This window comes from Oncorhynchus masou, chromosome 1 (genome assembly GCF_036934945.1).
Source record: "Oncorhynchus masou masou isolate Uvic2021 chromosome 1, UVic_Omas_1.1, whole genome shotgun sequence".
Classification (NCBI taxonomy): Eukaryota; Metazoa; Chordata; class Actinopteri; order Salmoniformes; family Salmonidae; genus Oncorhynchus; species Oncorhynchus masou.
The window spans coordinates 18,282,014-18,309,736 of NC_088212.1; the positions used below are offsets into that span (position 1 = coordinate 18,282,014).

At 42.9% G+C, this 27,723-nt stretch overlaps 1 protein-coding gene across 2 annotated transcripts in view; it reads left to right on the forward strand.

Annotated features, from left to right (window-relative positions):
- Positions 1-27,723, forward strand: part of LOC135523445 (disabled homolog 2-interacting protein-like) — a 99,723-nt gene that overhangs the window by 59,992 nt on the left and 12,008 nt on the right. Inside the window, exons 4-12 of one of the 2 annotated variants that reach the window (XM_064950157.1) lie at positions 11,759-11,912; positions 12,684-12,782; positions 12,899-13,453; positions 17,425-17,569; positions 18,948-19,092; positions 19,247-19,483; positions 21,893-22,094; positions 22,321-22,517; positions 24,974-25,877. In XM_064950157.1, the coding sequence (XP_064806229.1) occupies positions 11,759-11,912; positions 12,684-12,782; positions 12,899-13,453; positions 17,425-17,569; positions 18,948-19,092; positions 19,247-19,483; positions 21,893-22,094; positions 22,321-22,517; positions 24,974-25,877 (2,638 nt within the window). The other variant, XM_064950244.1, reaches the window with a different exon arrangement.

Consider the following 27,723-nt stretch of genomic DNA (forward strand, 5'->3'; position numbering starts at 1 on the left):
TTAGCTCTCTGTGTACATCCAAGGGCCAGCCGTGCTGCCCTGTTCTAAGCCAATTACAATTTTCCTACGTCCTTTTTTGTGACATTTGACCACACGACTGAACAGTGGTCAAGGTGCGACAAAACTAGGGCCTGTAGGACCTGCCTTGTTGATAGTGTTGTAAAGAAGGCAGAGCATCGTTTTATTATAGACAGACTTCTCCCCATCTTAGCTAATACTGCATCGATATGTTTTGACCATGACAGTTTACAATCGAGTGTTACTCCAAGCAGTTTAGTCATCTCAACTTGCTCAATTTCCACATTATTTATTACAAGATTTAGTTGAGGTTTAGGTTTTAGTGAGAGTTCCAAATACAATGATTTTAGTTTTAGAAATATTTAGGGCTAACTTATTCCTTGCCACCCACTCTGAAACTAGCAGTAGCTCTTTGTTGAGGGTAGCAGTCATTTCAGTCACGGTAATAGCTGACGTGTATAGTGTTGAGTCATCCGCATACATAGAAACTCTCGCTTTATTCAGTCAGTGGCATGTCGTTAGTAAAACTTTTAAAAAGCAAGGGGCCTAAACAGCTACCCTGGGGAATTCCTGATTCTAACTGAGTTATATTTGATAGGCTTCCATTAAAGAACACCCTCTGTGTTCTGTTAGACAAGTAACTCCTTATCCACATTATAGCAGGGGTGTAAAGCCATAACACATAGGTTTTCCAGCAGCAGGCTATGATCAGTCATTTTATCATTCATTTCTCTCAGCCACTCATCAGTCATTTGTGTAAGTGTTGTGCTTGTTGAGTGTTCTTCTCTATAAGCATGCTGAAATTCTCAATTTCTCAATTTGTTTACTGTGAAATAGCATTGTATCTGGTCAAACACCATTTTTCCCAGAAGTTTACTAAGGGTTGGTAACAGGCTGATTGGTCCGGCTATTTGAGCCAGTAAAGGGGGGTTTACTATTCTCGGGTAGCGGAATGACTTTAGCTTCCCTCCAGGCCTGAGGGCACACACTCTCTAGTAGGTTTATATTTAAGATGTGGCAAATAGGAGTGGCAATATCGTCTGCTATTATCCTCAGTAATTTTCCATCTAGATTGTCACCCCGGTGGCTTGACATTGTTGATGGACAACAATAATTTTTTCACCTCTTCCACTCTGACTTTATGGAATTCAAAAGTACAATTCTCATCTTTCATAAGTTGGTTCAATATACTTGGATGTGTAGTGTCAGCGTTTGTTGCTGGCATGTCATCCCTAAGTTTGCTTATCTTGCCCATGAAGAAGTCATTAAAGTAGTGTGCAATATCAGTGGGCTTTGTGATGAATGAGCCATCGGATTCAATGAATGAAGGAGCCAAGTTGGCTTTTTTTCCCCAAAATGTAATTTAAAGTGCCCCAAAGCTTTTTACTATCATTCTTGATATAATGTATCTTTGTTTCATAGTGTAGTTTCTTTTAATTTAGTTTAATTTAATTCACATGATTTCTTAATTGCAGTATGTTTGCCAATCAGTTGGGCTGCCAGACTTAATAGCCATACATTTTGCCTCAAACTATTTTTCAATTCCTCATCAATCCAAGGGGATTTAACAGTTTTAACAGCACTTGGTGGTCTATAGCAGCATCCCACAAGAATGGGCAAAGGTGAGGCAGATGAACCTGTAGCCATATTACTTCAACAGTATTTAACATTAGATCATCTCTTAAGCTTTACAGGAATGTGGTTCTGTGGTTACAGGAATGTGGTTCAGCAATGTAGACCGCAACACCGCCTCCGTTGGCATTTCTGTCTTTTCGGTAGAGGTTATAACCATGTATTGCTACCACTGTATCATCAAAGGTATTACCTAAGTGAGTTTCAGAGATCGTCAGAATATGAATGTCATCTGTTACAAGCAAATTATTGACTTCATGGACCTTGTATTTTAGGCTACATATGTTAGTATGGGGTCTTTTTAGCAATTTTCTGGGTTGCTTGATTGTTTTTAATGCTTTACTAGGAAGCTTGTCACAGGTAGACTTCCTCATGTTATTTACATTGGAGCTGATAGTGCAGGGCGAGCTGCGTAAAGTGGTCTTTCTACTATTGCACATCGCCTCAGTGCTAACAATGTAACTCTGGTTTATAGGCTCATGATTACTGCTTACAATAACTGTAGGATAAACAGATGTACTTGGTGCAATTAGGGGTACATAAATTAAATTACTTACATTGTGTTTGCCAATGCCCCTAAGATCATGTACATTTGATGCAGCATTATGACGACTCGTTGTCACAATAGTAGGGATTAACTGAGCTGGTCTTGGATCATTTACCAGTCATTGTGTCACGCCCTGGTCTATATTTATTATGTTACCTTCATTTATTGAGTCAGACCAGGGTGTGACATGGGTTTATTTGTAGTGTGTTTCGTCTTGGGGTTGTGTGGGGTGTACAGATTGGTCTATGGCTGCCTGAGGCGGTTCTCAATCAGAGTCAGGTGATTATCGTTGTCTCTGATTGGGAACCATATTTAGGTAGCCTGGGTTTCACTGTGTGTTTGTGGGTGATTGTTCCTGTCTCTGTGTTTGTTGCACCAGTCAGGGCTGTTTCAGTTTTCGACGTTTGTTGTTTTGTATTGTTCGTGTTTTTCATCATTAAAGATGTATCGAACGAACCACGTTGCATTTTGGTCCGATCCTTGTTCCACCTCTTCGTCAGAGGAGGAGTTGGAAGAAAGCCGTTACACATTGTTTCAACGCAGCCTTGAAATAAGTGGACAGAGTCCAGGAGCCAAGATGATTTGGATGGACTCTGTCATTCCTGTTTCCAGAAGGTGTCAATGTTATCAATAAAAGTGACTCCAGCAGAGCTACAGTAGTATTTTAGCAAGATGTGTAATGCCAGCAGTCTGCTGAATCTTTCACACCCGCGGCCCAACGATGGTACTGGACCTGAAATTATTGGCCGTTTTTGGAGTCTTTTAATGACAGTCATTGACTGTCCTTGAAATGTTTCTACAGCTTGATCCGTAGAGCTCTGAGACAGGATTGTTTCGAGGCATTAGATTTGGAGAATGGTCTCCAAAAAATGTCTGCAGCATTGAAGGTCCCCAAGAATAATGTGGCTTCCATCATTTTTAAACAGAAGAATTTTGGACCCACCAAGACTCTTCCTAGAGCTGGCTGTCCGGTCAAACTGAGCAATCGGAGGAGAACCAGGGACTGTAGTGACGCCTCTTGCACTGAGATGCAGTGCCTTGGACCACTGCGCCACTCGGGAGCCCGATGGTCACTCTGACAGAGCTCCAGAGTTTCTCTGTGGTAATGGGAGAACCTTCCAGAAGGATAGTCATCTCTCCAGCACTCCACCAATCAGGCCTTTATGGTAGAGTGGCCAGACGGAAGCCACTCCTCAATAAAAGGCACATGATAGCACACTTGGAGTTTGCCAAAAGGCACCTAAAAGACTCAGACCATGAGAAACAAGATTCTCTGGTCTGATGAAACTAAGATTGAACTCTTTAGCCTGAATGCCAAATGTCACGTCTGGAGATAACCTGGCATCATCCCATACAGTGAAGCATGGTAGTGGCAGCATCATGCTGTGGAGATGTTTATCAGTGGCAGGGACTGGGAGACTAGTCAGGATCGAGGGAAATATGAACCAATGCCTGAGGTTATTGTCCTGCTAAAAGGTGAATTCATCTCCCAGTGTCTGGTGGAAAGCACACTGAACCAGGTTTTACTCTAGGATTTTGCCTGTGCTTAGCCCCATTAAGTCATTTTTTTATCCTGAAAAAACTCCCCAGTCCTTAACGATTACAAGCATACCCATAACATGATGCAGCCACCACTCTGCTTGAAAATATGGAGAGTGGTACTCAATAATGAGTTGTATTTGATTTGCCCTAAAAATAATACTTTGTATTCAGGACACAAAGTGAATTGCTTTGCCAAAATGTTTTCAGTATTACTTTTGTGCCTTGTTGCAAACAGGATGCATGTTTTGGAATATTTTTATTCTGTACAAGCTTTTTCACTCTCTCAATTAGGTTTGTATTGTGGATGAACTATATTGTTGTTGATCCATCCTCTGATTCTCATATAACAACCATTATCCTCTGTAACTGTTTCAAAGTCACCATTGGCCTCATGGTGAAATCTCTGAGTGGTTTCCTTCCTCTCCGGCAACTGAGTTAGGAAGGACGCCTCTATCCTTGTAGTGACTGGGTGTATTGATACACCATCCAAATAACTTCATTATGCTCAAAGGGATTTTCAATGTCTTCTTTCTTTTTTACCCACCCAAGGTGCCCTTTGCGAGGCATTCGAAAACCTCCCTGGTCTGTGTGGTTGAATCTGTTTGGATTCAATGCTCGAGTTAGCGACCTTACAGATAATTGTATGTGTGGGGTACAGAGTTGAGGTAGTTATTCAAAAATCATGTTAAACATTATTATTGCACACATTGAGTCCATGCAACTTATTATGTGACTTGTTACGCACATTTTTACTCCTGGACTTATTTAGGCTTGCCATAACAAAGGGGTTGAAAACGTATTCACTCAAGACATTTCAGCTTTTCATTTTGTATACATTTGTAAAAATGTCAACCAAAAAAAACATAATTCCACTTTGACATTGTGTGTGTGTGTGTGTGTGTGTGTGTGTGTGTGTGTGTGTGTGTGTGTGTGTGTGTGTGTGTGTGTGTGTGTGTGTGTGTGTGTGTGTGATCCAGTGACAAAAATATCCAAATTTTATATTTTTTAAATTCAGACTGTAATGCAACAAAATGTGGACAAAGTCAAGGGGTGTGAATATGTTCTGAATGCACTGTACACATTAAAATACACCTTTTATTACACACAATACAAAAGCAAAATTAAATCAGAAAAAAGCTGACGTTCTTCAGAGGCGCAGAATAGCCTATTTCTGCATAGCCTCCATGCTTTCTCCATGCTTTCTGCCTGTTATTTTGTGGGACATCTTTGCATCTTTGTTTTCTATTCGGAACTAGGGTCCTTCGCGAGGCACATTTCCTGTTAGTAGGGAGTGTTTGAAACATTTTGGAGGTGGCCAGGATTTTAAAAAATAACTGTCAAAAAGCCACTTAAACTGATATATCTGAGATAAAACTTGGAGATGGCTGCAGCAATGAATAACGATGAATAGGCTCGTCTTTATTCGCATCAAATATTTTGCAAATCTGTTGTCTTTGTTACACCTTTTTTTCCTTTTGATGTTTTAACTTTAACGGACTGGAACTGCACAACAGATGGCAAATCAACTGCATACAGGGGAGATAGTGAAATGCTGCACTGTGCATTTAATCTGGTAGTTTGAATACAGTGCAACACTGCTACGCCCAGCAAAGGTCGCTACTTGGCAACCCCGAAGACTGCATGAAATAGCCTACATCTGGTGTAATAACACTACAAAACAGTGTTATGCCTCTTACTCACTCTAAATGAGACAAGAATGAGACAGAAATAAGCATGAACTACATGGCAAGGCCACATGAGTTAAATGAAAGATTGAATGCAGAAAATAAAGTGTTCTTCATTATGTTGTTAGCATAGAGGGATCTGAAAACATTATAGCATAGAAATTTGAAGCTCGTGTTGACTGAGTTATATTCTTCATTCTGTGCCAGTCTATTGTATACATGCAGACATGTTACTGTATCCACATTTTCATTTTTAAATATATTTTTTTATATCTCCAGTATGTTCTGTGTTTATGCACACCTTGACTCAGCCGAGTCACAAAGGCACTTGTTTCTCCGCACTTAATGACCTTATTATTTCCTGTTATGTTATTCAGGCTCCTATAAGCCATCCAGTTCCTTGGCAGCATCACCGGATCTTCACTTTATAAGGCTTGACATCATCTACATCCTGTGATTTGTCTGTGTTCCAAATGTTGATTCTCCCATTTGGGACACTACTAAGCCAGCACTGTGTTCTTAATCCCTTGAATGCTGGTGACAAAATCAGTGAAACATTTATTTTTTTCTCCAGATAAAGTATCTCTGGGGTTTCTAAACACGAACAACAATATCAGTATAGAATTGGATGTTATTTTTTACTGATATTATTTTTAAATGATAGCGATGGGACCTGTCTTTACAGTAGTGCCACTTGTCTGCTGAACAGCAATACATATAACCTCATGAAATACTAGAGGAGAATATGCTATTGATAAATTACCCCTTCATACATCAAAATATCTAAATGTGCTAGTACTGTAAGTAGTATTTGCCTATGTTTTTATGTGTTTAGCTCAAATAAGAATTCTACTGTCGCAGAGACACGAAAGTCCAATCTAATTTAATCAGCTGTTATGGAGTTGTGGGCGTACAGTTGAAGTCAGAAGTTTACATACACTTAGGTCGGAGTCCTTAAAACTCCTTTTTCAACCACTCCACAAATTTATTGTTAATAAACTATAGTTTTGGCAAGTCGGATAGGACATCTACTTTGTGCATGACACAAATCATTTTTCCAACAATTGTTTACAGACAGATTATTTCACTGTATCATAATTCCAGTGGGTCAGACCTCTGAAAGAAACTTTCAGACTTCCACATGTCTGGTTCATCCTTGGGAGCAATTTCCAAATGCCTGAAGGTACCACGTGTATCTGTACAAACAATAGTACGCAAGTATAAACACCATGGGACCACGCAGCCGTCATACTGCTCAGGAAGGAGACGCGTTCTGTCTCCTGGAGATGAACGTACTTTGGTGCGAAAAGTACAAATCAATCCCAGAACAACAGCAAAGGACTTTGTGAAGATACTGGAGGAAACAGGTACAAAATTATCTATATCCACAGTAAAATGAGTCCTATATTGACATAACCTGAAAGGCCGCTCAGCAAGGAAGAAGCCACTGCTCCAAAACCGCCATTAAAAAAAACAGTCTACAGTTTGCAACTGCACATGGGGACAAAGATCGTACTTTTTGGAGAAATGTCCTCTGGTCTGATGAAACAATAATAGAACTGTTTGGTCATAATAACCATTGTTATGTTTGGAGGAAAAAGGGGGAGGCTTGCAAGCTGAAGAACACCATCCCACCACAGTGGTAGCATCATGTTGTGGGGGTGCTTTGCTGCAGGAGGGACTGGTGCACTTCACAAAATAGATGGCATCATGAGGCAGGAAAATTATGTGGATATATTGAAGCAACATCTCAAGACATCAGTCAGGAAGTTAAAGCTTGGTTGTAAATGGGTCTTCCAAATGGACAATGACCCCAAGCATACTTCCAAAGTTGTGGCAAAATGGCTTAAGGACAACAAAGTCGAGGTATTGGAGTGGCCATCACAAGGCCCTGACGTCAATTCTATAGAAAATGTGTGGGCAGAACTGAAAAAGTGTGTGCGAGCATGACGCCTACACACCTGACTCAGTTACACCAGCTCTTTCAGGAGGAATTGGCCAAAATTCACCCAACTTATTGTAGGAAGCTTGTGGAAGGCTACCCGGAACGTTTGACCCAAGTTAAACAATTTAAAGGCAATGGCAAAAAATACTAATTGAGTGTATGTGACCCACTGGGAATGTGATGAAAGAAATAAAAGCTGAAATAAATCAATCTATCTACTATTATTCTGACATTTCACCTTCTTAAAATAAAGTGATGATCCCAACTGACCTAAGACAAACCATGCATTTTTACTAGGATTAAATGTCAAGAATTGTGAAAAACTGAGTTTAAATGTATTTGGCTAAGGTGTATGTAAACCTCAGACTTCAACTGTTTGTTACAATAGACCGTGCAGCTTTGAACTATGTAGCGTGCTTTACAAAGTCATGTGATCCATGATTCTGACCATCTATGGTTGTGGCATTGTCAGCATTGTTACTTACACACAGGGCTGGATTAATGCAGGAACTTACCGCGGCTGAAGCCCCTGGATGGCCCAGGCCCGTGGTGGGCCCAAGATGCAGCAAAAAAATGTATGTACAAAAACCAAGTGTGTGTGTGTATATATATATATATATATATATACGTATTTAGTATATATACAGTGGGGCAAAAAAATATTTAGTCAGCCACCAATTGTGCAAGTTCTCCCACTTAAAAAGATGAGAGAGGCCTGTAATTTTCATCATAGGTCCACTTCAACTATGACAGACAAAAATGAGGGGGAAAAAATCCAGAAAATCACATTGTAGGATTTTTAATGAATTTATTTGCAAATTATGGTGGAAAATAAGTATTTGGTCACCTACAAACAAGCAAGATTTCTGGCTCTCACAGACCTGTAACTTCTTCTTTAAGAGGCTCCTCCTTCCTCCACTTGTTACCTGTATTAATGGCACCTGTTTGAACTTGTTATCAGTATAAAAGACACCTGTCCACAACCTCAAACAGTCACACTCCAAACTCCACTATGGCCAAGACCAAAGAGCTGTCAAAGGACACCAGAAATAAAATTGTAGACCTGCACCAGGCTGGGAAGACTGAATTTGCAATAGGTAAGCAGCTTGGTTTGAAGAAATCAACTGTGGGAGCAATTATTAGGAAATGGAAGACATACAAGACCACTGATAATCTCCCTCGATCTGGGGCTCCACGCAAGATCTCATCCCGTGGGGGTCAAAATGATCACAAGAACGGTGAGCAAAAATCACAGAACCACACGGGGGGACCTAGTGAATGACCTGCAGAGAGCTGGGACTAAAGTAAAAAAAAGGGACTCAAATCCTGCAGTGCCAGACGTGTCCCCCTGCTTATGCCAGTACATGTCCAGGCCCGTCTGAAGTTTGCTAGACAACATTTGGATGATCCAGAAGAAGATTGAGAGAATGTCATATGGTCAGATGATACCAAAATATAACTTTTTGGTAAAAACTCGTCGTGTTTGGATTACAAAGAATGCTGAGTTGCATCCAAAGAACACCATACCTACTGTGAAGCATGGGGGTGGAAACATCATGCTTTGGGGCTGTTTTTCTGCAAAGGAACCAGGACGACTGATCCGTGTAAAGGAAAGAATGAATGGGGCCATGTATCGTGATATTTTGAGTGAAAACCTCCTTCCATCAGCAAGGGAAAAGCATTCCATGTGAAGAGAATGCCAAGTGTGCAAAGCTGTCAAGACAAAGGGTGGCTTCTTTGAAGAATCTAAAATATATTTTTATTTGTTTAACACTTTTTTGTTCACTACATGAGTCCATATGTGTTATTTCATAGTTTTGATGTCTTCACTATTATTCTAGAATGTATAAAATAATAAAAATTCAGAAAAACCCTTGAATGAGTAGCGGTGTCCAAACTTTTGACTTGTAATGTATATACATTTTTTCCTAATATCGTACACTCTGTGTGTGTGTGTCGCTTCATTGACCTGGGCTATTGTTTGTTTTTTAAAGGCAGATTTTTTTTCGGGCCCTGCTAGCAAATGTTCCCCATGTGTGGAAGTCCTTAAAACGCCACTGCTCATCTGTAGCCTATGCCACATGGAAAACAGTATTATGGCTTTTTCTTCAACAGTGAATGTACCACTCATCGAATTGCATCTTGGTGCACAGATTTGTTTACTGAAAATGATGGTGTGCCGGAAACAGGTTGTTTTAGGAGGCAGGGGATATGAAAACGGTTTCAGGGGGCAGGGGATATGAAAAAAATCAAAGCAGTCCTGGCCCTGTTTACACCTTGTATCCTTTAAGACCAATGGTCCAATGAGTTCATTGAAACAATGCTAATTTTATTACATAATGGCCTTGTGTGTGTGCTTGGCCCCCAACAGCCTGCAGTGGCATTGATACGATCATTAGGTAAATGCTGAGCCACAGAACTCAAGTTGAATAGCTGCCATCAGACAAGCATGAATCTCTCTCTCAATAAGTGAATTAAAAATCTGAAAAGTTGTCAGCACAGTGCATTAACAGACTGCAACATGAGTTGTGGAGTTTGGTCTAGAAATCCTGAAGCTTGTTTGCCATTGACTAGAAATATGCTTATAAAAATGTATATCATTGATCCCATACTATGGAAACCAACCCATTTCTATTCAAAGACCACTATAACAGTACTGCATGGGAACTAGTACAACTGTGTCTATTTGTTTAATTTCATTTAGACTTATTGTAAGCGACTTTAAACTCACATTTTTAAGATAGTCACCAAGAACTAAATACATCCAGAGCTACCCATTTTAAAATGTTACCGACATGCTAAACGTTTTCCCATAAGGGATCTAGCTTCTCAGAGAGGAAGGTTTATATTAGTCCGCTCAGCTCTGCCAGTTATGCCTTTTTCTCTGTATCGTTCTCAGTATCTCACTCTGTCCCCACACTGATAAGTTGAGCTAGAGAATACAACGACAAATTCATTACCTGAGGATTTTTTCCAGACTCATCCCATGAGGCAGGAAGTAGAGCCATGTTTAATTCATGCAGCCAATGGAGAGCCAGGGGAGCGATGAGTCAGCAGATATCTGTTTGCTGCCCAGCAGGTGCTTAATTGCCCTGCTTATCCTCCGAGACATTGATTGTAGTGTGCATGTGTTAACCAACACCACTTACAGAACAACTGAAAAGATGAACATGCACTGTAGGGGTAAACATTTCTTCTACTCTCTCTGTCTATATTATCTGTGAGACTTAATTGGCTTTTTGGCTTTTTCAGTAATTAAAATACAGTTGAGTTGTGGATTGAAGACGGAGCGTGTATTACGGATGCTATGATTTTTACGTACAATTCATATATGGAACCAATAAAACTAAAAGGAACCCTTGAAGTTACTTGGTTGCACAAATATCTTTATCTGTATCCGCTCTCATGTTTTGCTGTGGGTAGTATGGCTTACTGTGGGTAGTATGGTACTGTAGTATGTTTTACCATGGGTAGAATGTTTCACTGTGGATAGTATGGTAGTATATTTTACTGTGGGTTGTATGGTTTACTGTGGTGTAGTATGTTTTACCATGGGTAGTATGTTTTACCATGGGTAGTATGTTTTACCATGGGTAGTATGTTTTACCATGGGTAGTATGTTTTACCATGGGTAGTATGTTTTACCATGGGTAGTATGTTTTACCATGGGTAGTATGTTTTACCATGGGTAGTATGTTTTACTGTGGGTAGTATGTTTTACCATGGGTAGTATGTTTTACTGTGGTGTAGTATGTTTTATTGTGGGTAGTATGGTTGTATGTTTTACTGTTGGTAGTATGTTTTATTGTGGGTAGTATGTTTTACTGTGGGTAGTATGGCAGTATGTTTTATTGTGGGTAGTTACTTGGTTGAACAAATATCTTTCTGTATCCGCTCTCATGTTTTGCTGTGGGTAGTATGGCTTTATTGCCTTCTTTCACTTCAAGGATATCAATTGTTCTCTTGAGCTGTGTTATTGCCGTTCACCTTTAACGGTCTTGATGTTGGTCTTCTTCTCCCACTCCTACTATCTGTGACTAAGTGACCAGTAAGAATGCAACCTCCCTGTTTCTGCAGCTGTGCTCTGCCATTTGCCAGAGGTACTTTAAAGCATGGTGTTGGAGCAGCGTCCCCACCTGCTATACCATCAAAAAGACGTCCAAGCAGAAGAGCTACCAGCTGGGAGAGACTAGAGAGCCCCGTCATGCCAACCCCATAGAGCCAGATCCCGTGGCATCTGACAGGGTGTACCCACAACACCAGTCTGGTTTCGGTTCACATGCCTCCCCCAGCCCTCCTCTCTGTGTGGGACATCGCACTGGCTGTTGCCTGCGTTGACACATTGTATGTGTGTGACTGACTGACCGTGTCTCTTCCTCTTCTCCCCAGATCCCATCTGATGCCGAGGCTGAAGGAATCGCGGTCTCACGAGTCGTTGCTCAGCCCCAGCAGTGCAGTAGAAGCTTTAGATCTCAGCATGGAGGATGAGGTGTTGATCAAACCGGTGCACGGCAGCATCCTGGGCCAGGACTACTGTTTCGAGGTGAGCCCACCCCCCACCACCACCACTGCCTGTCATGACTGTCGCAGCTCAAGGCTCGCTGACTGCTGACTCATTTTAATAGTATTTCTTAGGATCCTGAACCTCTGTACATAATGCATTGTGTTTAATATACTCTTCATTTCGTTGCCATTACATATGTCTGAAAAGCTGCAGGTCTCTGACTTTCTGTCAAGCAGCCAGTGCCTTTGGGTAGTGTGTGTGTGTAGCTGGGCATTTGTTAGGGAGGAGGGTCTCCCCGCCCCTGCGCTTCCTGCCTGGTAGGGGCCTGTGTGTCTAACTGACCCATCTGTTGGCATCTCCATGCTCCTGCTCTCTGTGGATCTGCTCTGAGAGGTGAGCTCCGAGGGGTCCCCATTCACAAGGATTTACTGCCTATTATGCTAAAGCACGCTGCCAGCTGGACAGACCATGGCTCTGTGACCGAGAGGAAGTCTGATGGGGTCAGCCAAAAAAACAACAAGCATTTCTGTCATGATCAAGTGCAAGAGGATTTCAATGGCTGTCCAGGCTTTGTTTAGTCTGGTATCAGTGTGCACTGTGCAGACCCTGCAGCGCAGCTTGTGTGTGTGATACCCAACCCTGCTTTAGATTGGGTATGTAAGCCATCATTGTAAATAAGAATTTGTTCTTAACTGACCTGCCTAGTTAAATAAAGGTTATTTCGAAAAGATTGATACACACAGGCCATCATATGGGTGTTTTTCATGATTCATAACCTAAAGGGCTTAATCATCTGCCATACTTTCACAGGTAACTACTTCCACTGGTACCAAATGCTTTTCGTGTCGGTCATCTGCCGAGAGGGACAAATGGATGGAAAACTTAAGGAGAGCTGTACATCCTAACAAAGTAAACCAAATGCTATATAGCGTATAGGGCCCTCTGTGGAAGAAAATAATAACAGTACAATAGAATACATGTCAAAGTACCCAGGAAAAGTCTCACATGTTTGATGTTTTTCACAGGACAACAGTCGGCGTGTGGAGAACCTTCTAAAATTGTGGATTATTGAGGCCAAGGACCTTCCAGCCAAGAAAAGGTATTTCTGTGAGTTGTGTCTGGACGACACGCTTTACGCACGGACTACCTGCAAATTCAAAATGGACAATGTATTCTGGGGAGAGCACTTTGAGTTCAACAACTTACCTTCCGTCAAAAGTGTCACTGTCCACCTGTACAAGGAGTCGGACAAAAAGAAAAAGAAGGACAAGAACAACTATGTGGGCCTGGTCAACATTCCCGTCGGTGCCGTCACGGGACGCCAGTTTGTGGAGAAGTGGTATTCTGTGAGCACGCCCAACCCGAACAAAGGGAAAACTCCCGGACCTATGATTCGGCTCAAGTCGCGGTACCAGAGCATGAGTATCCTGCCCATGGAGTCATATAAGGAGTTTGCAGAGTACATCACCAATAACTACATGCTGCTGTGCTCCATCCTGGAGCCTGGCCTTAGTGTGAAGAACAAGGAGGAGATGGCCAGTGCCCTGGTTCACATCCTACAGAGCACCGGCAAGGCAAAGGTAAGGCCTCCTACTTTCCACAGAGGCTGTCCTACACTCAAACGGTAGTGTGTTGTGTTCTCTGCATTTCCGTTTTCAAAGGATAGTCCAAAATAGTCATATTGCCGAATGTCAAATATAAACACAACCCAGATCGAATTGATAGTAAAGACAAAGCTCTCCTATTGTAATCATTACAACTGTGAGGGTTTTGATTGGTCACAGTCAGTGATACCATTGTCTCAGATAAGTCAACATCTCAGCTGCATATTGCACACAAAAGCTGCAAAATATTAGGCAAGATAGTATAGGGGTCTGGGGTTTGAAAAGGAGTCCAGATAAGGTTATCTTGTCTCCGTCTAGGATTGGGGTTTAAAAGTCAAGTTAGCCTCATATTTCTAGTCTTTGGGAGTCCTCCCACATGCTTACTATAAGCAGTCTCCTAGACCTAGAAGAATGTGAATGCTTCCTGTTTGGGTTGGGAGAGGGTCGTGTTTATTAGGAGTCAAACAGAAGAAAGTGAACGGAAACAGGGATGTACTACTGGGACTTTTTGTTTTCCGTTGCAAAATGTTTTCTGGTGTTCCCTGCTGTGGAAAGATAATGGGTATCACCCCTGCTTAGAGTGGGTGGTTGGGGGACTGTGATGACAACACTATATTGTATCAGTATTTTCTAATGAGGACTAGCTGAAAGGGGACTTGGGTACACTAACTGCTGCTAATACCTCCAATTTAGGACAATGGGCTGTGGTCAAAATGTTACATTTGAAACATAGGCCTAGATCATTTTAATTCAGTCCCTGTTTTTCACCACTTGCCATACGTTAGGCTATGTGGTAAATAGTCCTTCTTAAGTCCAGGTAATCAATACATGCCATTGAGGGATTGTTGTTTGGTGTTTTTGAACCAACAGTAATGGAATTTTAAAAATGTCGCTGAACTCCACACATGAAAATCTTCCCTACTACACAGATCAAATCAAGCTTTCTTTATACAGCACATTTCAGACATTGCAACAAATAAACAATGAAAATAAAGGCTGAGATATTTACTACACAATAAACTTGAGATAAAAAGCTAAAGAATGACAAATTGGACAACTAAAAAGCACCCTAAGGAAAAGCAAAGCTAAAAATGTGTTTTAAGATCTCTTTTAAATATGTCCACCAATGTAGGTCATGTTAAGATTCCGTCTTCATCCACGTTCCGTCTTTATTTCATACTGCGCAGATAATCAGGTCTCACCATGCCTGGAGAAGTGTTTCACATCTCAGGAGCTACATGAACGTGATCTATCTTGTTGAAATCAAGGCTATATCTCATATGAATGAGGTTGTGATCTGGTACACGGCCACTGGGCTGTCTTCTCTCACACCAGTCCCAGGAAGGAAAGCGGTGTCAGCCCCCTGTGGTAATTAGCCTAGTCGTCCTCGTTAATTCCTGATCCGCTCCATCCACTCTTCAGCTCCTGCTGTAAAACCATGCAGTGAGACTGAACGATAATGCGCGTGAGTGTGTGTTCGTGTGCACAAGGTCAGCACTTGTTATTGCGGAGCGCTGTTTCAGCATAGAAACTTCTCTTTAGATTTTGTCCCTCAAACTTTTCTGCTGCTGTGTAACACCACTGTAATAATGCCGATGCCCCACAGAAGCTTACGCCTACTAGTCTTTGCTAGAACAGCAACAGGACGATGGAGCTTCATTAAACAGCCTTTCTTACGTTGGCCTACGTTCTGCTCTGAGAAACAAGTGGAGCTTTGCCTCATTATGCATCTATACACTGCCCTGTGGTGGCTCACACCCCCTCCTCATTTAATTTCCCTGTTTAGCCCTAATCCAATAGATGGATAGATAAGGATCCGTGGCTCTACGCTTTCACTTAGGTTCCTCCTAGTCTAGAGGCTCTCTTTCATTTTAAAATGACTGTTGCTATTGGCTTCATTTTAAAATGACTGTTGCTATTGGCTACAACTTCAAAAAGACAAACAGCATAAGAGCTTGTTAGTGTGTTACCCACCTGGCATAAGAGCTTGTTAGTGTGTTACCCACCTGGCATAAGAGCTTGTTAGTGTGTTACCCACCTGGCATAAGAGCTTGTTAGTGTGTTACCCACCTGGCATAAGAGCTTGTTAGTGTGTTACCCACCTGGCATAAGAGCTTGTTAGTGTGTTACCCACCTGGCATAAGAGCTTGTTAGTGTGTTACCCACCTGGCATAAGAGCTTGTTAGTGTGTTACCCACCTGGCATAAGAGCTTGTTAGTGCGTTACCCACCTGGCATAGTGTTAGTATGTGCAGTCAGTGCATGTTAAAGACTTCTCTAGCCGCTCTCCAGGCCTGTCTGGGGGTAGCAGTAGGGAGTGGGACAGTAAAACGCTTTTCACACTAGTGTTGTGCTGAGCTGAACTGTACTTTGCTGACCTGGAACATTTCCTTTTCACTTTGCCCTTTCCCAGCATGGGTCCAACAACTATGGTGGATGTGTAACCGGGCCGGCTCAAATCAAATCACATTTTTATTGGTCACATACATATGGTTAGCAGATGCTATTGCGAGTGTAGCGAAATGCTTGTAAAAGTCGTGTGAGACGGGTATAGCATAGTCATGTGTGTGGCTGTCAGTGACTGTGTGCTGTCAGTGACTGTGTGCTGTCAGTGACTGTGTTAGTGTCTGTCAGGATACACGGCACCTCGTACATTCATAATCCTCTGCACCATCCAGATATCATAGTTTAATGGTTGGATGATCTGGTACGAGGTCCACAGCTTGTCAACATGGGAGATACCAGTTACATTGACGAGGAGCATTCAGGTATTTAGCCTACATTTGACTGATACAGTAAATACTGTGCGTACAGTAGCTGAAATGTCTACCTCTCTCTCTGGTACAGTCTTTGGGATTATGATAGCATGTTCCCTTTGATGCCCCATTAGCATGCATAGCCTAGCTAGCCTATCACCATGCCTTCCATAGATGTGACTGCAGTCAACCAGAGCAGATTACAGGAGCTCATAAAGAGGGAGTGTGACTGGTTAAGAAGGACACCGCCTGAGAACGAGTGTATGTGTGGGCGGGGGGAAGGAAAGGAGGGGCTAACCACTTGATCCATTAGCACAGAATTGATAAGAGTGGAAGAGTCACTTGTCTGAGCTGCCTGTCTCTCTCTTTCTCTCTCTGTCCAAACTCACTGCTCTCAATCAGGCTTAGGCTGTGCAGCAGTACAGTTATTTATTTATGTAGAGACTGTTCACGCGCTGCATTTCAGATCACGTTGATAGGCTCATTTCCTTGCAATACACACTATCTAGATCTGTTCCCAGAACCAGGCTGGTTGCCTGGTTCCATGATGCAGCTCTGATCTGCCTGCCCACTGGGCACAGACGTCAGTTCAACGTCTAGTTTTGATTTACATTTGGTTGAGTTGTCAACTAACGTGAATTCAACAGAACATGTCATTGGATTTAGGTTAAAAGTTTGGTGAAAGAACATATGAAATCCCCTTACGTTGGTGACTTTTTTCAAATCCAATCAGTTTTCCATGTTGATTCAATATCACTACATATATTTTTTGGGGTTGAAATTATATGGAAACGATGTTGATTCAACCAGTTTTTGCCCAAATGGTGCCCATTCACTCACCTTATTACCAGTTGTATTTGTATGTTCTTGGCGGTGAATATGAGGCGAGGGGACACCTTCCAATACTTAAAAAGGGCATGCTTCCTTCTTCCTCCCTCTCCCCTTCTGACAATTATGGTGACATGATAGGATTGGTGAAAGCTACAGTATGTTGTGGAAACCTTGCTGTTAGCCTACCTAGCCAATGGGATGAGATCACTGGAAGGAAGGAAGGAAGGAAGGAAGGAAGGAAGGAAGGAAGGAAGGAAGGAAGGAAGGAAGGAAGGAAGGAAGGAAGGAAGGAAGGAAGGAAGGAAGGAAGGAAGGAAGGAAGGAATTGGAACAAGGCCTCACAGTTCTATTTTGCTTTCAGGACTTCCTGACTGACCTGATGATGTCAGAAGTGGATCGCTGTGGGGAGAACGAGCACCTGATCTTCAGGGAGAACACACTGGCCACCAAAGCCATTGAGGAGTACCTTAAACTGGTGGGGCAGAAGTACCTGCAGGACGCACTAGGTCGGTGACATCCAGACACTCTAAAGGGGACAGTGCTACTATTACAGCAAAGAAAAAGTATTTTAAGATAGAAGAGGAGCCATGAACACATGGAATAGGCCTGTGTGTTGTTCATTAAGTATCATACTTCTGGCTAGTATCTGGCCTTCAGAAAAACTCCCTGTACTCTCCACACACAGTACATTTTTAAGTGACTCTTCAGATCAATTATTCATTGTTTTTCTGGAAAGTGACTGTTTCAGTGGTGGAAAAAGTATCCAGTAAAATAAAGATACCTTAATAGAAAACGACTCAAGCAAATGTAGAAGTCACCCAGCAAAAAAGTATAAAAGTATTTCCTTTTAAATACACTTAAGTATCAAAAGTAAATGTATTTGCTAAAATATACTTAAGTATTATAAGTATATTATTTTAAACCAGACAGCACAATTTTCTTGTTTTTTAAATTTATGGATAGCCTACAACACAGACATCATTTACACCATTTACAAATGAAGCATTTGTGTTTAGTGAGTCCGCCAGATCAGAGGCAGTAGAGATGTCCAGGATTGTTCTCTTGATAAGTGTGTGAATTGGACTTTTGTCTGTCCTGCTAAGCATTCAAAATGTAACGTGTACTTTTAGGTTTCAGGGGAAATGTAAAAAAGTACATTATTTTCTTTAGGAATGTCATGAAGTAAAAGTTGTCAAATATAGAAATAGTAAAGTACAGATACACCAAACAACTACTTAAGTAGTACTTTAAAATATTTTTGCTTAAGTACTTTTCACCACTGCTTTGTTTGAAGCCATGTTGAATGATTCAGAGCGTTGGTCTGTCCTTGATGGTTGACTGGCACTCTTATTAAAAGTATGTCACCAAAGATAATGAAAAGGGAATAAAATAATAATGTCAGAACTTGGGGCTCTTTTGCTAGCTGTCTAGCGATGTAAAAATTTGGTGAAAGACAATCAGTGAGAAAATGATTCATCAATCTAGCTGCGGGGTAGAGATTTGAATCTGTCATCTGATGTCCGTGGACTCAATTCAACAAAGGGAACAGTATTGTTTTTTACCATGTTTTGTCATGCACCACAGGCTATTTAACACACCACATTATAATAATCCAATAGTCCATAAACAGTTATAGCAAATAACAGCAGCAGTTTCCTTACCTAGTACAATTAGTGGGTTTTCTATCAGTGTGCATGACATTAGCGTGTGCCAACTAGCAGAACTGTACGATTTTAGTGCCAAAAGAAATTGAATCTGAATTGAATTTCTTTTGCCTCTAAAATCACTTCATAACTGTAGGCCTATATGTACTGTAAGGGAGATTGTGGTCCTAGTCAGAGTAGTGACAACAGGCCTATGTGCTGATCTCCCTCCCTCTCCCAGGAGAGTTCATCAAAGCCCTGTACGAGTCAGACGAGAACTGCGAGGTGGACCCAGGGAAGTGTTCCTCAGGAGACCTCCCTGAGAACCAGAGCAACCTGAAGATGTGCTGTGAGCTGGCCTTCTGCAAGATCATCGACTCCTACCGGTAAATAAACTCACATCCCTCCCCCTCACTGCCAATAGAAGTAGCTAGCATTAGCCCTCATATTCTATTACTGAGCTTTCACCATCATCTAATGAAAGCTTGAATTGTGCAAATTACGTAAAAAATGAATGTACCTGTCAATGTTTCCATGCAGTGTTTTTCCGCGGGAACTGAAGGAGGTGTTTGCCTCGTGGAGGCAGCAGTGCAGCAGTCGGGGCCGGCCGGACATCAGCGAGCGTCTGATCAGTGCCTCTCTGTTCCTGCGCTTCCTGTGTCCAGCCGTTATGTCCCCGTCACTTTTCAACCTGATGCAGGAGTATCCCGACGACCGCACCGCTCGCACCCTCACGCTCATCGCTAAGGTCACGCAGAACCTCGCCAACTTCACCAAGTAAGTGTGGGTGTGTGTACTAGTGTGTTAATGATGCACGGGTTGACTTATAACCCACAGTCCCCGCGGTTATGTCTGCAGGGCAGGCTGGTTTAAATAGTGTGTGGGTGAAGAGCGGGTGGGTGGCGGGCAGGTTGAATAAAGAGAAAACAATACCTTAAAAAATGCATAAATGTATAATTCTTGTGAAATGTATATCTATAGGCTACATTGATGTTTTTCTTTCATACTTTTAATGCTATCTGGAATTAGTGAGTAAGCCTAAACTTTAGGGCTTTTGGGAATGGGCAGAAAAAGTTATTGTTGATACACAGAGGCAAAAAGGACAATGTCAGAGTTTAATTCAATAAGAGAAAAGCTGTGAATGGAGAGCTGAAAATAAAGAGAAGGGAGGGCCAGAAAAGTAATGTTTGGGAAAGATTTGGTGTGATGATTGTGAGGCACTATACAAATTTCATTGTCCCGGGGACTTCAAATAGGCCTATGACAAATCAAGGGAACTGAAGCCTACTGTTCAGATGGGTTAAATGGAAACTGAAATCTGGACACTGACGGTAGGTCTATAACCTTTCACATAGCTGTAATAATATTACAGAAGAGCAAATTCTCTGACAGAGGAAATGCTGCTTGTATCTAATTATAGACAAGTTGACCTAACAAATTATAAGCAGAAACGTATCTAAATCAGGCGCAACAAATCCTGCAACCCCTGTCAAAAAAATATTTTGCCGTCTCCGACTGTAGCCTATGGTGCATTTTCTATATTAGCTAGTTAGGGGCCTCATATTTTCACTTTATCACATATAAATTCAGCAAAAAAAGAAACATCCTCTCACTGTCAACTGCATTTATTTTCAGCAAACTTATCATGTGTAAATATTTGTATGAACATTACAAGATTCAACAACTGAGACATAAACTGAACAAGTTCCACAGACATGTGACTACATAAATGGAATAATGTGTCCCTGAACAAAGGGGGGTCAGTATCTGGTGTGGCCACCAGCTGCATTAAGTACTGCAGTGCATCTCATCCTCATAGACTGCACCAGATTTGCCAGTTCTTGCTGTGAGATGTTACCCCACTCTTCCACCAAGGCACCTGCAAGTTCCCAGACATTTCTGGGGTGAATGGCCCTAGCCCTCACCCTCGGATCCAACAGGTCCCAGATGTGCTCAATGGGATTGAGAATGGGGCTCTTTGCTGGCCATGGCAGAACACTGACATTCCTGTCTTGCAGGAAATCACGCACAGAACGAGCAGTATGGCTGGTGGAATTGTCATGCTGGAGGGTCATGTCAGGATGAGCCTGCAGGAAGGGTACCACATGAGGGAGGAGGTTATCTTCTCGGTAATGCACAGCGTTGAGATTGCCTGCAATGAAAACAAGCTCAGTCCGATGATGCTGTGACACACAGCCCCAGACCATGACGGACCCTCCACTTCTAAATTGATCCTGCTCCAGAGTACAGGCCTTGGTGTAATGTTCATTCCTTCGACGATAAAAGCGAATCCGACCATCACCCCTCCCTGGTGAGACAAAACCGCGACTCGTCAGTGAAGAGCACTTTTCCTGTCTGGTCCAGCAACGGTGGATTTGTGCACATAGGCAACGTTTTGGCCGGTGATGTCTGAGGACATGCCTTACAACAAGCCTACAAGCCCTCAGTCCAGCCTCTCTCAGCCTATTGCGGACAGTCTGAGCACTGATGGAGAGATTGTGAGTTCCTGGTGTAAATCGGGCAGTTGTTGTTGCCGTACCTGTCCCGCAGGTGTGATGTTCGGATGTACCGATCCTGTGCAGGTGTTGTTACACCTGGTCTGCCCCTGCGAGGACAATCAGCTGTCCGTCCTGTCTTTCTGTAGCGCTGTCTTAGGCGTCTCACAGTACGGACATTGTAATTTATTGCCCTGGCCACATCTGCAGTCCTCATGCCTCCTTGCAGCATGCCTAAGGCACATTCACGTGGATGAGCAGGGACTTTGGGAATCTTTCTTTTGGTGTTTTTCAGAGTCAGTAATAACGCCTCTTCAGTGTCCTAAGTTTTTATAACTGTGACCTTAAGCTGTTAGTGTCTTAACATTCTTAACATTCCACAGGTGCATGTTCATTAATTGTTTATGATTCATTGAACAAGCATGGGAAACAGTGTTTAAACCCTTTACAATAAAGATCTGTGAAGTTATTTGGATTTTTACGAATTATCTTTGATAAACAAGGTCCTGAAAAATGGACGTTTCTTTTTTTTGCTGAGTTTAATTGAGCGGTTGCAGGTGGGTTATTAGCAATTGCGGGTGACCCGCACACCACTAGTGTACATCCATAAAATTTGCATGTTTGTATATGTGTATGTTTGTCTGTTGGAAACCGCATCATTCCTCCTGTTTTTGTTTCTTTATCTGTTCAGGTTTGGTAACAAGGAGGAGTACATGTCCTTTATGAACCACTTCCTGGAGCACGAATGGACCAACATGCAGCGCTTCCTGCTGGAGATCTCCAACCCAGAGACCATCTCCAACACGGCAGGGTTCGAGGGTTACATCGACCTGGGCCGCGAGCTCTCATCCCTGCATTCCCTGCTGGCTGAGGATGTCTCTCAGCTGGATCAGGTACAAGGATTACGCCACACTACTGGGATTTACTCTCCAATGTCACATTCTCACTACTTTCAGTAACCAAGCTACCGGATACTAGTCCTTTCCTATGGCTTGACAAAAGTGGACATACTGATTTTATATGTGAAAATGACATTATACAAAATAATTAGATCATAGGGATTGCATGAGACATATGCATTGGAGATATCAGTGTACATTATTATTTTGTCTCCTGCAGAGCACAGCCTCTAAGCTGGGTCCCCTGGCCCGTATATTGCGGGACGTGAACTCTGCGCTGACCAACCCATCTGGGGTCCAGGTGTCCACCCCCACAGATGGCATGGGCTCTCCTCCCCTCCCCCTCCCATTGGCAAGCTGCAGCCTGTCCACCGGCCTACCTCTTCACAAGATAGTCGTGGACAGCGAGCTCTCTGGGTAAGGGGACCACAGAATTCTAATGAGATTGTGTGTCATACGAAGCATAAATAACACTATCTGCAGAGATCTGGATATCTATGTAGGAGTATACATGATCAGCATTTCAACATTTAACTTACAGGCCCAATGCAGTTGTTTTTATATTGCTATCAAGTAATTTCTGGGTAACAATTAAGTACCTTACTGTAAAATGTTTCCATTCAAATGGGCAAAAAACTCTTTCTCAAGCAAGAATTTTGTGTGAACTGTCGTAGTGGGAAGGGGAAAACCGAAAACTAGCTGTTATTGGCAGAGTGGTTTGGAACACTTTTTGTTATTAGTCTATTAACTAATTTAATGGTGACGTCACAATGGATAGACGACTCTCGCCCATGATACAAATTTTAACACTTTTACAGTGTCGGTTTCATAAGCTGTTGTTCATATGTGACCAGCCGGCTCGATTTGGTCTCATGTAGCCAATTTAGAAATGTTTTTTTTACATTCGATAAAAGCAGAGACTCAGGGCTAGAAGATGGAGGAATAATGTGAAAGTAATTCTGCTTTGATATTTAATAAACTTGTAACCCCACTTTTGAGAAAATGGCCCTTGAATATTTTTCTACACCTACTGGAGAGCTCTTCTTTGTCTACACCCATTCAGCATAGTTCACACCCTCTTAAGCCTTAGCCTAACCATCTCTTTAAGGAGGCCATATTCTAAACAGTATGGTTGGTACGGTAGTGTGCTAACCAACCAAAGATTTCAAGAATAAAAGCTGGTTTATACTACGTCTATCAACATGTCTGTATACAGTTGTCATAGTGACATCATGAACATTCCATTGTCATCTGACATCAAACTTGTCGTTATGAAAAAGTATAAACACAAAAACGACAGGCTGCATAGACATCGGCAGCCTGGTAGTCCAAAATAGCATAACTGGTGTATTTTAACACCAATAAACCGATACGTTTTTAAAATAATTCAGTATATGTAATTTTGGTGAACCAGGCAAAAAGGCTAAAAGCAACTTTCTAAACAATGTTTTAGTTGTAGTTTTTTAACTAGCTAGCTAACGTTAAGTTAGCTTACGGTTGTGAGTGTGACGTAGCTAGCTCATAACGTTATTACCTCATAACGTTACTACCCTGCATGAATATACAGTTAGCTAAAGCTAACCAACTAGGTTCAATGTTAGCTAGCTAGCTAACATCAGGCTCTAACTAGCAATACAAATGGCTCTGAGATACGAATAATATTATCTAGCTAGCAAGCAAACGTTAGCTATCTAGCTAACAGTACGCTTTAACTTGCAATGAAAATTTGAAATGTATGATATCTGAAAATGTAGCTAGCTAGACTCTCTTACCCGTATACATGGATGAATGCTTCTCCCTCTCTTTCTCGGATGCCATGGTTGCACTTCGTTTGAGGATGTGTTTTTTGCAGTTCTTCGTGATATATTTCAAAAAAGCCTTATTAGAAAGGATTACCGCTACATACTGAGCAGCTCATGTTATAGACCAGGGGTGGGCAACTCTAGTCCCCGAGCACCTGATTGGTGTCACACTTTTTCTCCATCCCTAGCAAACAGAGCTGATTAATCAAATTGCATTCTAAACTGAAGAGCATGGTTAGGTGATTATTGGAGTCAGGTGTGTTAGCTGGAGCAAAACTGTGACACCAATAAGGCACTCGAGGACTGGAATTGCCCATCCCTGGTCTATAACATGAGCTGCTCAGTATGTAGCGGTAATCCTTTCTAATAAGGCTTTTTTGAAATATATCACGAAGAACTGCATTCAGACCAATCCGAACTTATCTCTTGGCATGTCCAGCCTATCCATTATCTCAGCCAATCATGGCTCGTGGGAAGGTTCCTGTCTTGCACAGCGGTCTAAGGCACTGCATCTCAGTGCTAGAGGTGTCACTACAGACCATGGTTCAATTCCAGGCTGTATCACAACCGGCCGGGATTGGAAGTCCCATAGGGCGGCGCACAATTGGCCCAGCATCGTCCGGGTTTGGCCGGGGTAGGCCGTCATTGTAAATAAGAATTTGTTCTTAACTGACTTGCCTAGTTAAATAAAAAATAAACTGACTTGGTTCGTAATTTAACAATTGCATTTGTATGTACAGATGGCACATATGGTGTTATTAAGGTACATGAAAGTTCACATTCCAGAACGTGCAAAAAAAACGCATTTAGATTTTTTCAAATGTTTACGTTCAAATGCCTCTCCTGTGAAGTAGTGGCGCGCGACATATGTCTAGCTTCCTGAAATGAGTCACATATGATATAAAACACAGGTAAACATAATTTTGACTTCACTGGGCCTTTTAATAGATGTTTATTTTACAATTCATACGTTATTTTAACAGTCCTTTGAAAACCACAAGGATATTATCTTTACAGTGTCTCTGGTCTAAAACAACATTTCTCTCATTTGATACTGTTGTCTTGGTGCAGGTTGGTGGATTTTACGAGGCTGCCGTCGCCAACCCCAGAGAACAAGGATATATTCTTTGTGACGAGGAACTCTGGCATCCAACAGTCTCCAGCCAGAAGCTCCAGCTACTCGGAGGCCAACGAGGCTGAGGTGCAGCTCCCCAACAGCAGCAAGAGTCTGTCCATGGTGGACCTGCAGGACAGCCGCAGCCTGGAGAGTACCCCTGGCCCCAGCCCTGGCTCCCCCAGCGACATGCTCTTTAATGACAGCCAGTCCCCCGTCACCCCTGGGCCTGGGGGTTGGGCCGCCCGCACCCCACAGGGCATCATCCCCACCCCCGGCCCCGGACCCACTCTAAGGAGGACAGGTCAGACCCCTACCACCCCCAGCACAGAGAGCAGCACCCCAGGGAGGCCCACCCAGCTCCTGGCCCCGCTCTCCTTCCAGAACCCTGTTTACCAGATGGCCACGGGGATGACCATGAGCGTGTCCCCGCGGGGTCCCCTGGCTGACTCGGGCTCTGATGGCCACAGCTCCGTCAGCTCTCAGGGCAACAACACAGAGGACACCCCCAAGCAGCCAGGGGTCTTCCTCACCCAGGGGGTGGCGGTCAGTAGTGGAGGAGGCAGCAGCAGTGAGTTTACCACCCGCCGCCAGCTGTCACTCGGGGAACACCAGCCCAACGTGCCGCGGCAGAACAGCGCCGGCCCTCAGCGCAGGATAGACCAGCCCCCTCCGCCCGTCACCAGGGGCAGAACACCACCCAACATGCTCCAGACAGCCTACCCCGGTCCGCGGCCCTCCAGTGGCAGCATGATGTCATCATCCCCCGACTGGGGGCCCAGTGGCGGCAACCGTCTGAGACAGCAGTCGTCTTCGTCTAAAGGGGACAGTCCTGAGACCAAGCAGCGCACCATGCACAAAGTGAGTAGAGCATGTAACATCAGGGGGGGGTCTCACTGGGTGGTGGAGCATTCAGTTCTTGACACAATTACCGTACCCTGTTCAAAGGCACTTCAATATTTTCACCTTCTAAATGGCGCACACACACAATCCATGTCACAATTGTCTCAATGTTTAAAAATCCTTCTTTAACCTGTATGTTCATGTCATTGTCAGTCAAAAATCATTCAAATTTAGTAGAATAACGACAATGTTACAATGCAAACTCCCTTGCACTGCTTCGCAACACCTTTTTCTTAGTAGTTTAGGTGTTCTGGCCCTCATATTCCCATAATTTGCTTCTGAAGCCAGTTTTGTAAACAAGGTGCGGGAGTGGAGGAATTTATTTATTAAACTTTTATTTAACTAGGCAAGTCAGTTAAGAACAAATTCTTATTTACAATGACGGCCCTGACGACACTGGGCCAATTGTGCGCCGCCCTATGGGACTCCCAATCACGGCCGGATGTGATACAGCCTGGATTCGAACCAGGGACTGCCTCTTGTGACGCCTCTTGCACTGAGATGCAGTGCCTTTGAAAGCTTCGTCCATGTGTGTGTGTGTTAACTATTTAACTGTACTAGAATGCTTAAAAGGAATTCTAGTGCATAATATTGGTACCAGGTTTGTTTTGGGGCAAGGAAAATATCAGATATTGGTGTCGGCCAAAAATGTCATATCAGTGCATCACCTTCAACAACACATCTGCCACACTGATCCTCAACACAGGGGCACTTCAAGGGTGCGTGCTTTGTCCCCTCCTGTACTCCCTATTCACCCATGACTGCCTGGCCTTGCACGACTCAAACACCAAGTTTGCCGGTGACACAACGGTGGTAGGCCTAATCGCCGACATCAATGAGACAGCCTACAGGGAGGAGGTCAGATAGGTGGCAGGGTGGTGCTAGGACAACAACCTCTTCCTCAAAGTGAGCAAGATAAAGGAGCTGATCGTGGACTACGGGAAAAGGAGGGCCGATTACACCCCCATTCACATTAACGGTGCTGTAGTGGAGCGGGTCGAGAACTTCAAGTTCCTTGGTGTCCACATCACTATCAAGCTATCATCTAAAAACACAAAGACAGTCGTGAAGAGGGCATGACAACGTGTACTTCCCCTCAGGAGACTGAAAAGATTTGGCATGGGTCCTCAGATCCTCAAAAAGTTCTACAGCTGCACCATCGAGAGAATCCTGATTGGTTGCATCACCACTTGGTATGGCAACTACTTGCCATCTGAGGTTAGTGCGTCCGGCCCACTACATCACTGGGGCCAAGCCTCCTGTCATGCAGGCCTCTATACCAGGCGGTGTCAGAAGAAGGCCCTAAAAATGGTCAGACTCCAGCCACCCAAGTCATAGACTGTTCTCTGCTATTGCACGGCAAGCGGTACCGGACCGCCAAGTCTAGGACCAAAAGGCTCCTTAACCTCTCTAGGACGCTAGCGTCACATCTGTCCAACATCCAGTGAGGTTGCAGAGCTCCAAATTCAATTACAGACATGCTCATTATAAAAATTCAGAAAACAAAACATATTTTACATAGGTTTAAAGATTAACTTCTTGTTAAACCAACCACAGTGTCATATTTATAAAATGCTTTTCGGCGAAAGCATACCTAGCCCAGAACATAGCCCAGTTGACAAATTATTACAAACAGCCAAGCAGAAGCGTTACAAAACTCAGAAATAGAGATAAAATGAATCCCTTACCTTTGATCTTCATATGGTGGCAATCAGAAGACATTCATTTACTCGAAAAATTTACCTTTTGTTCGATGAAGTCTCTTTATATCCAAAAACCTCCGTTTTGTTAGCGCGTTTTCTTC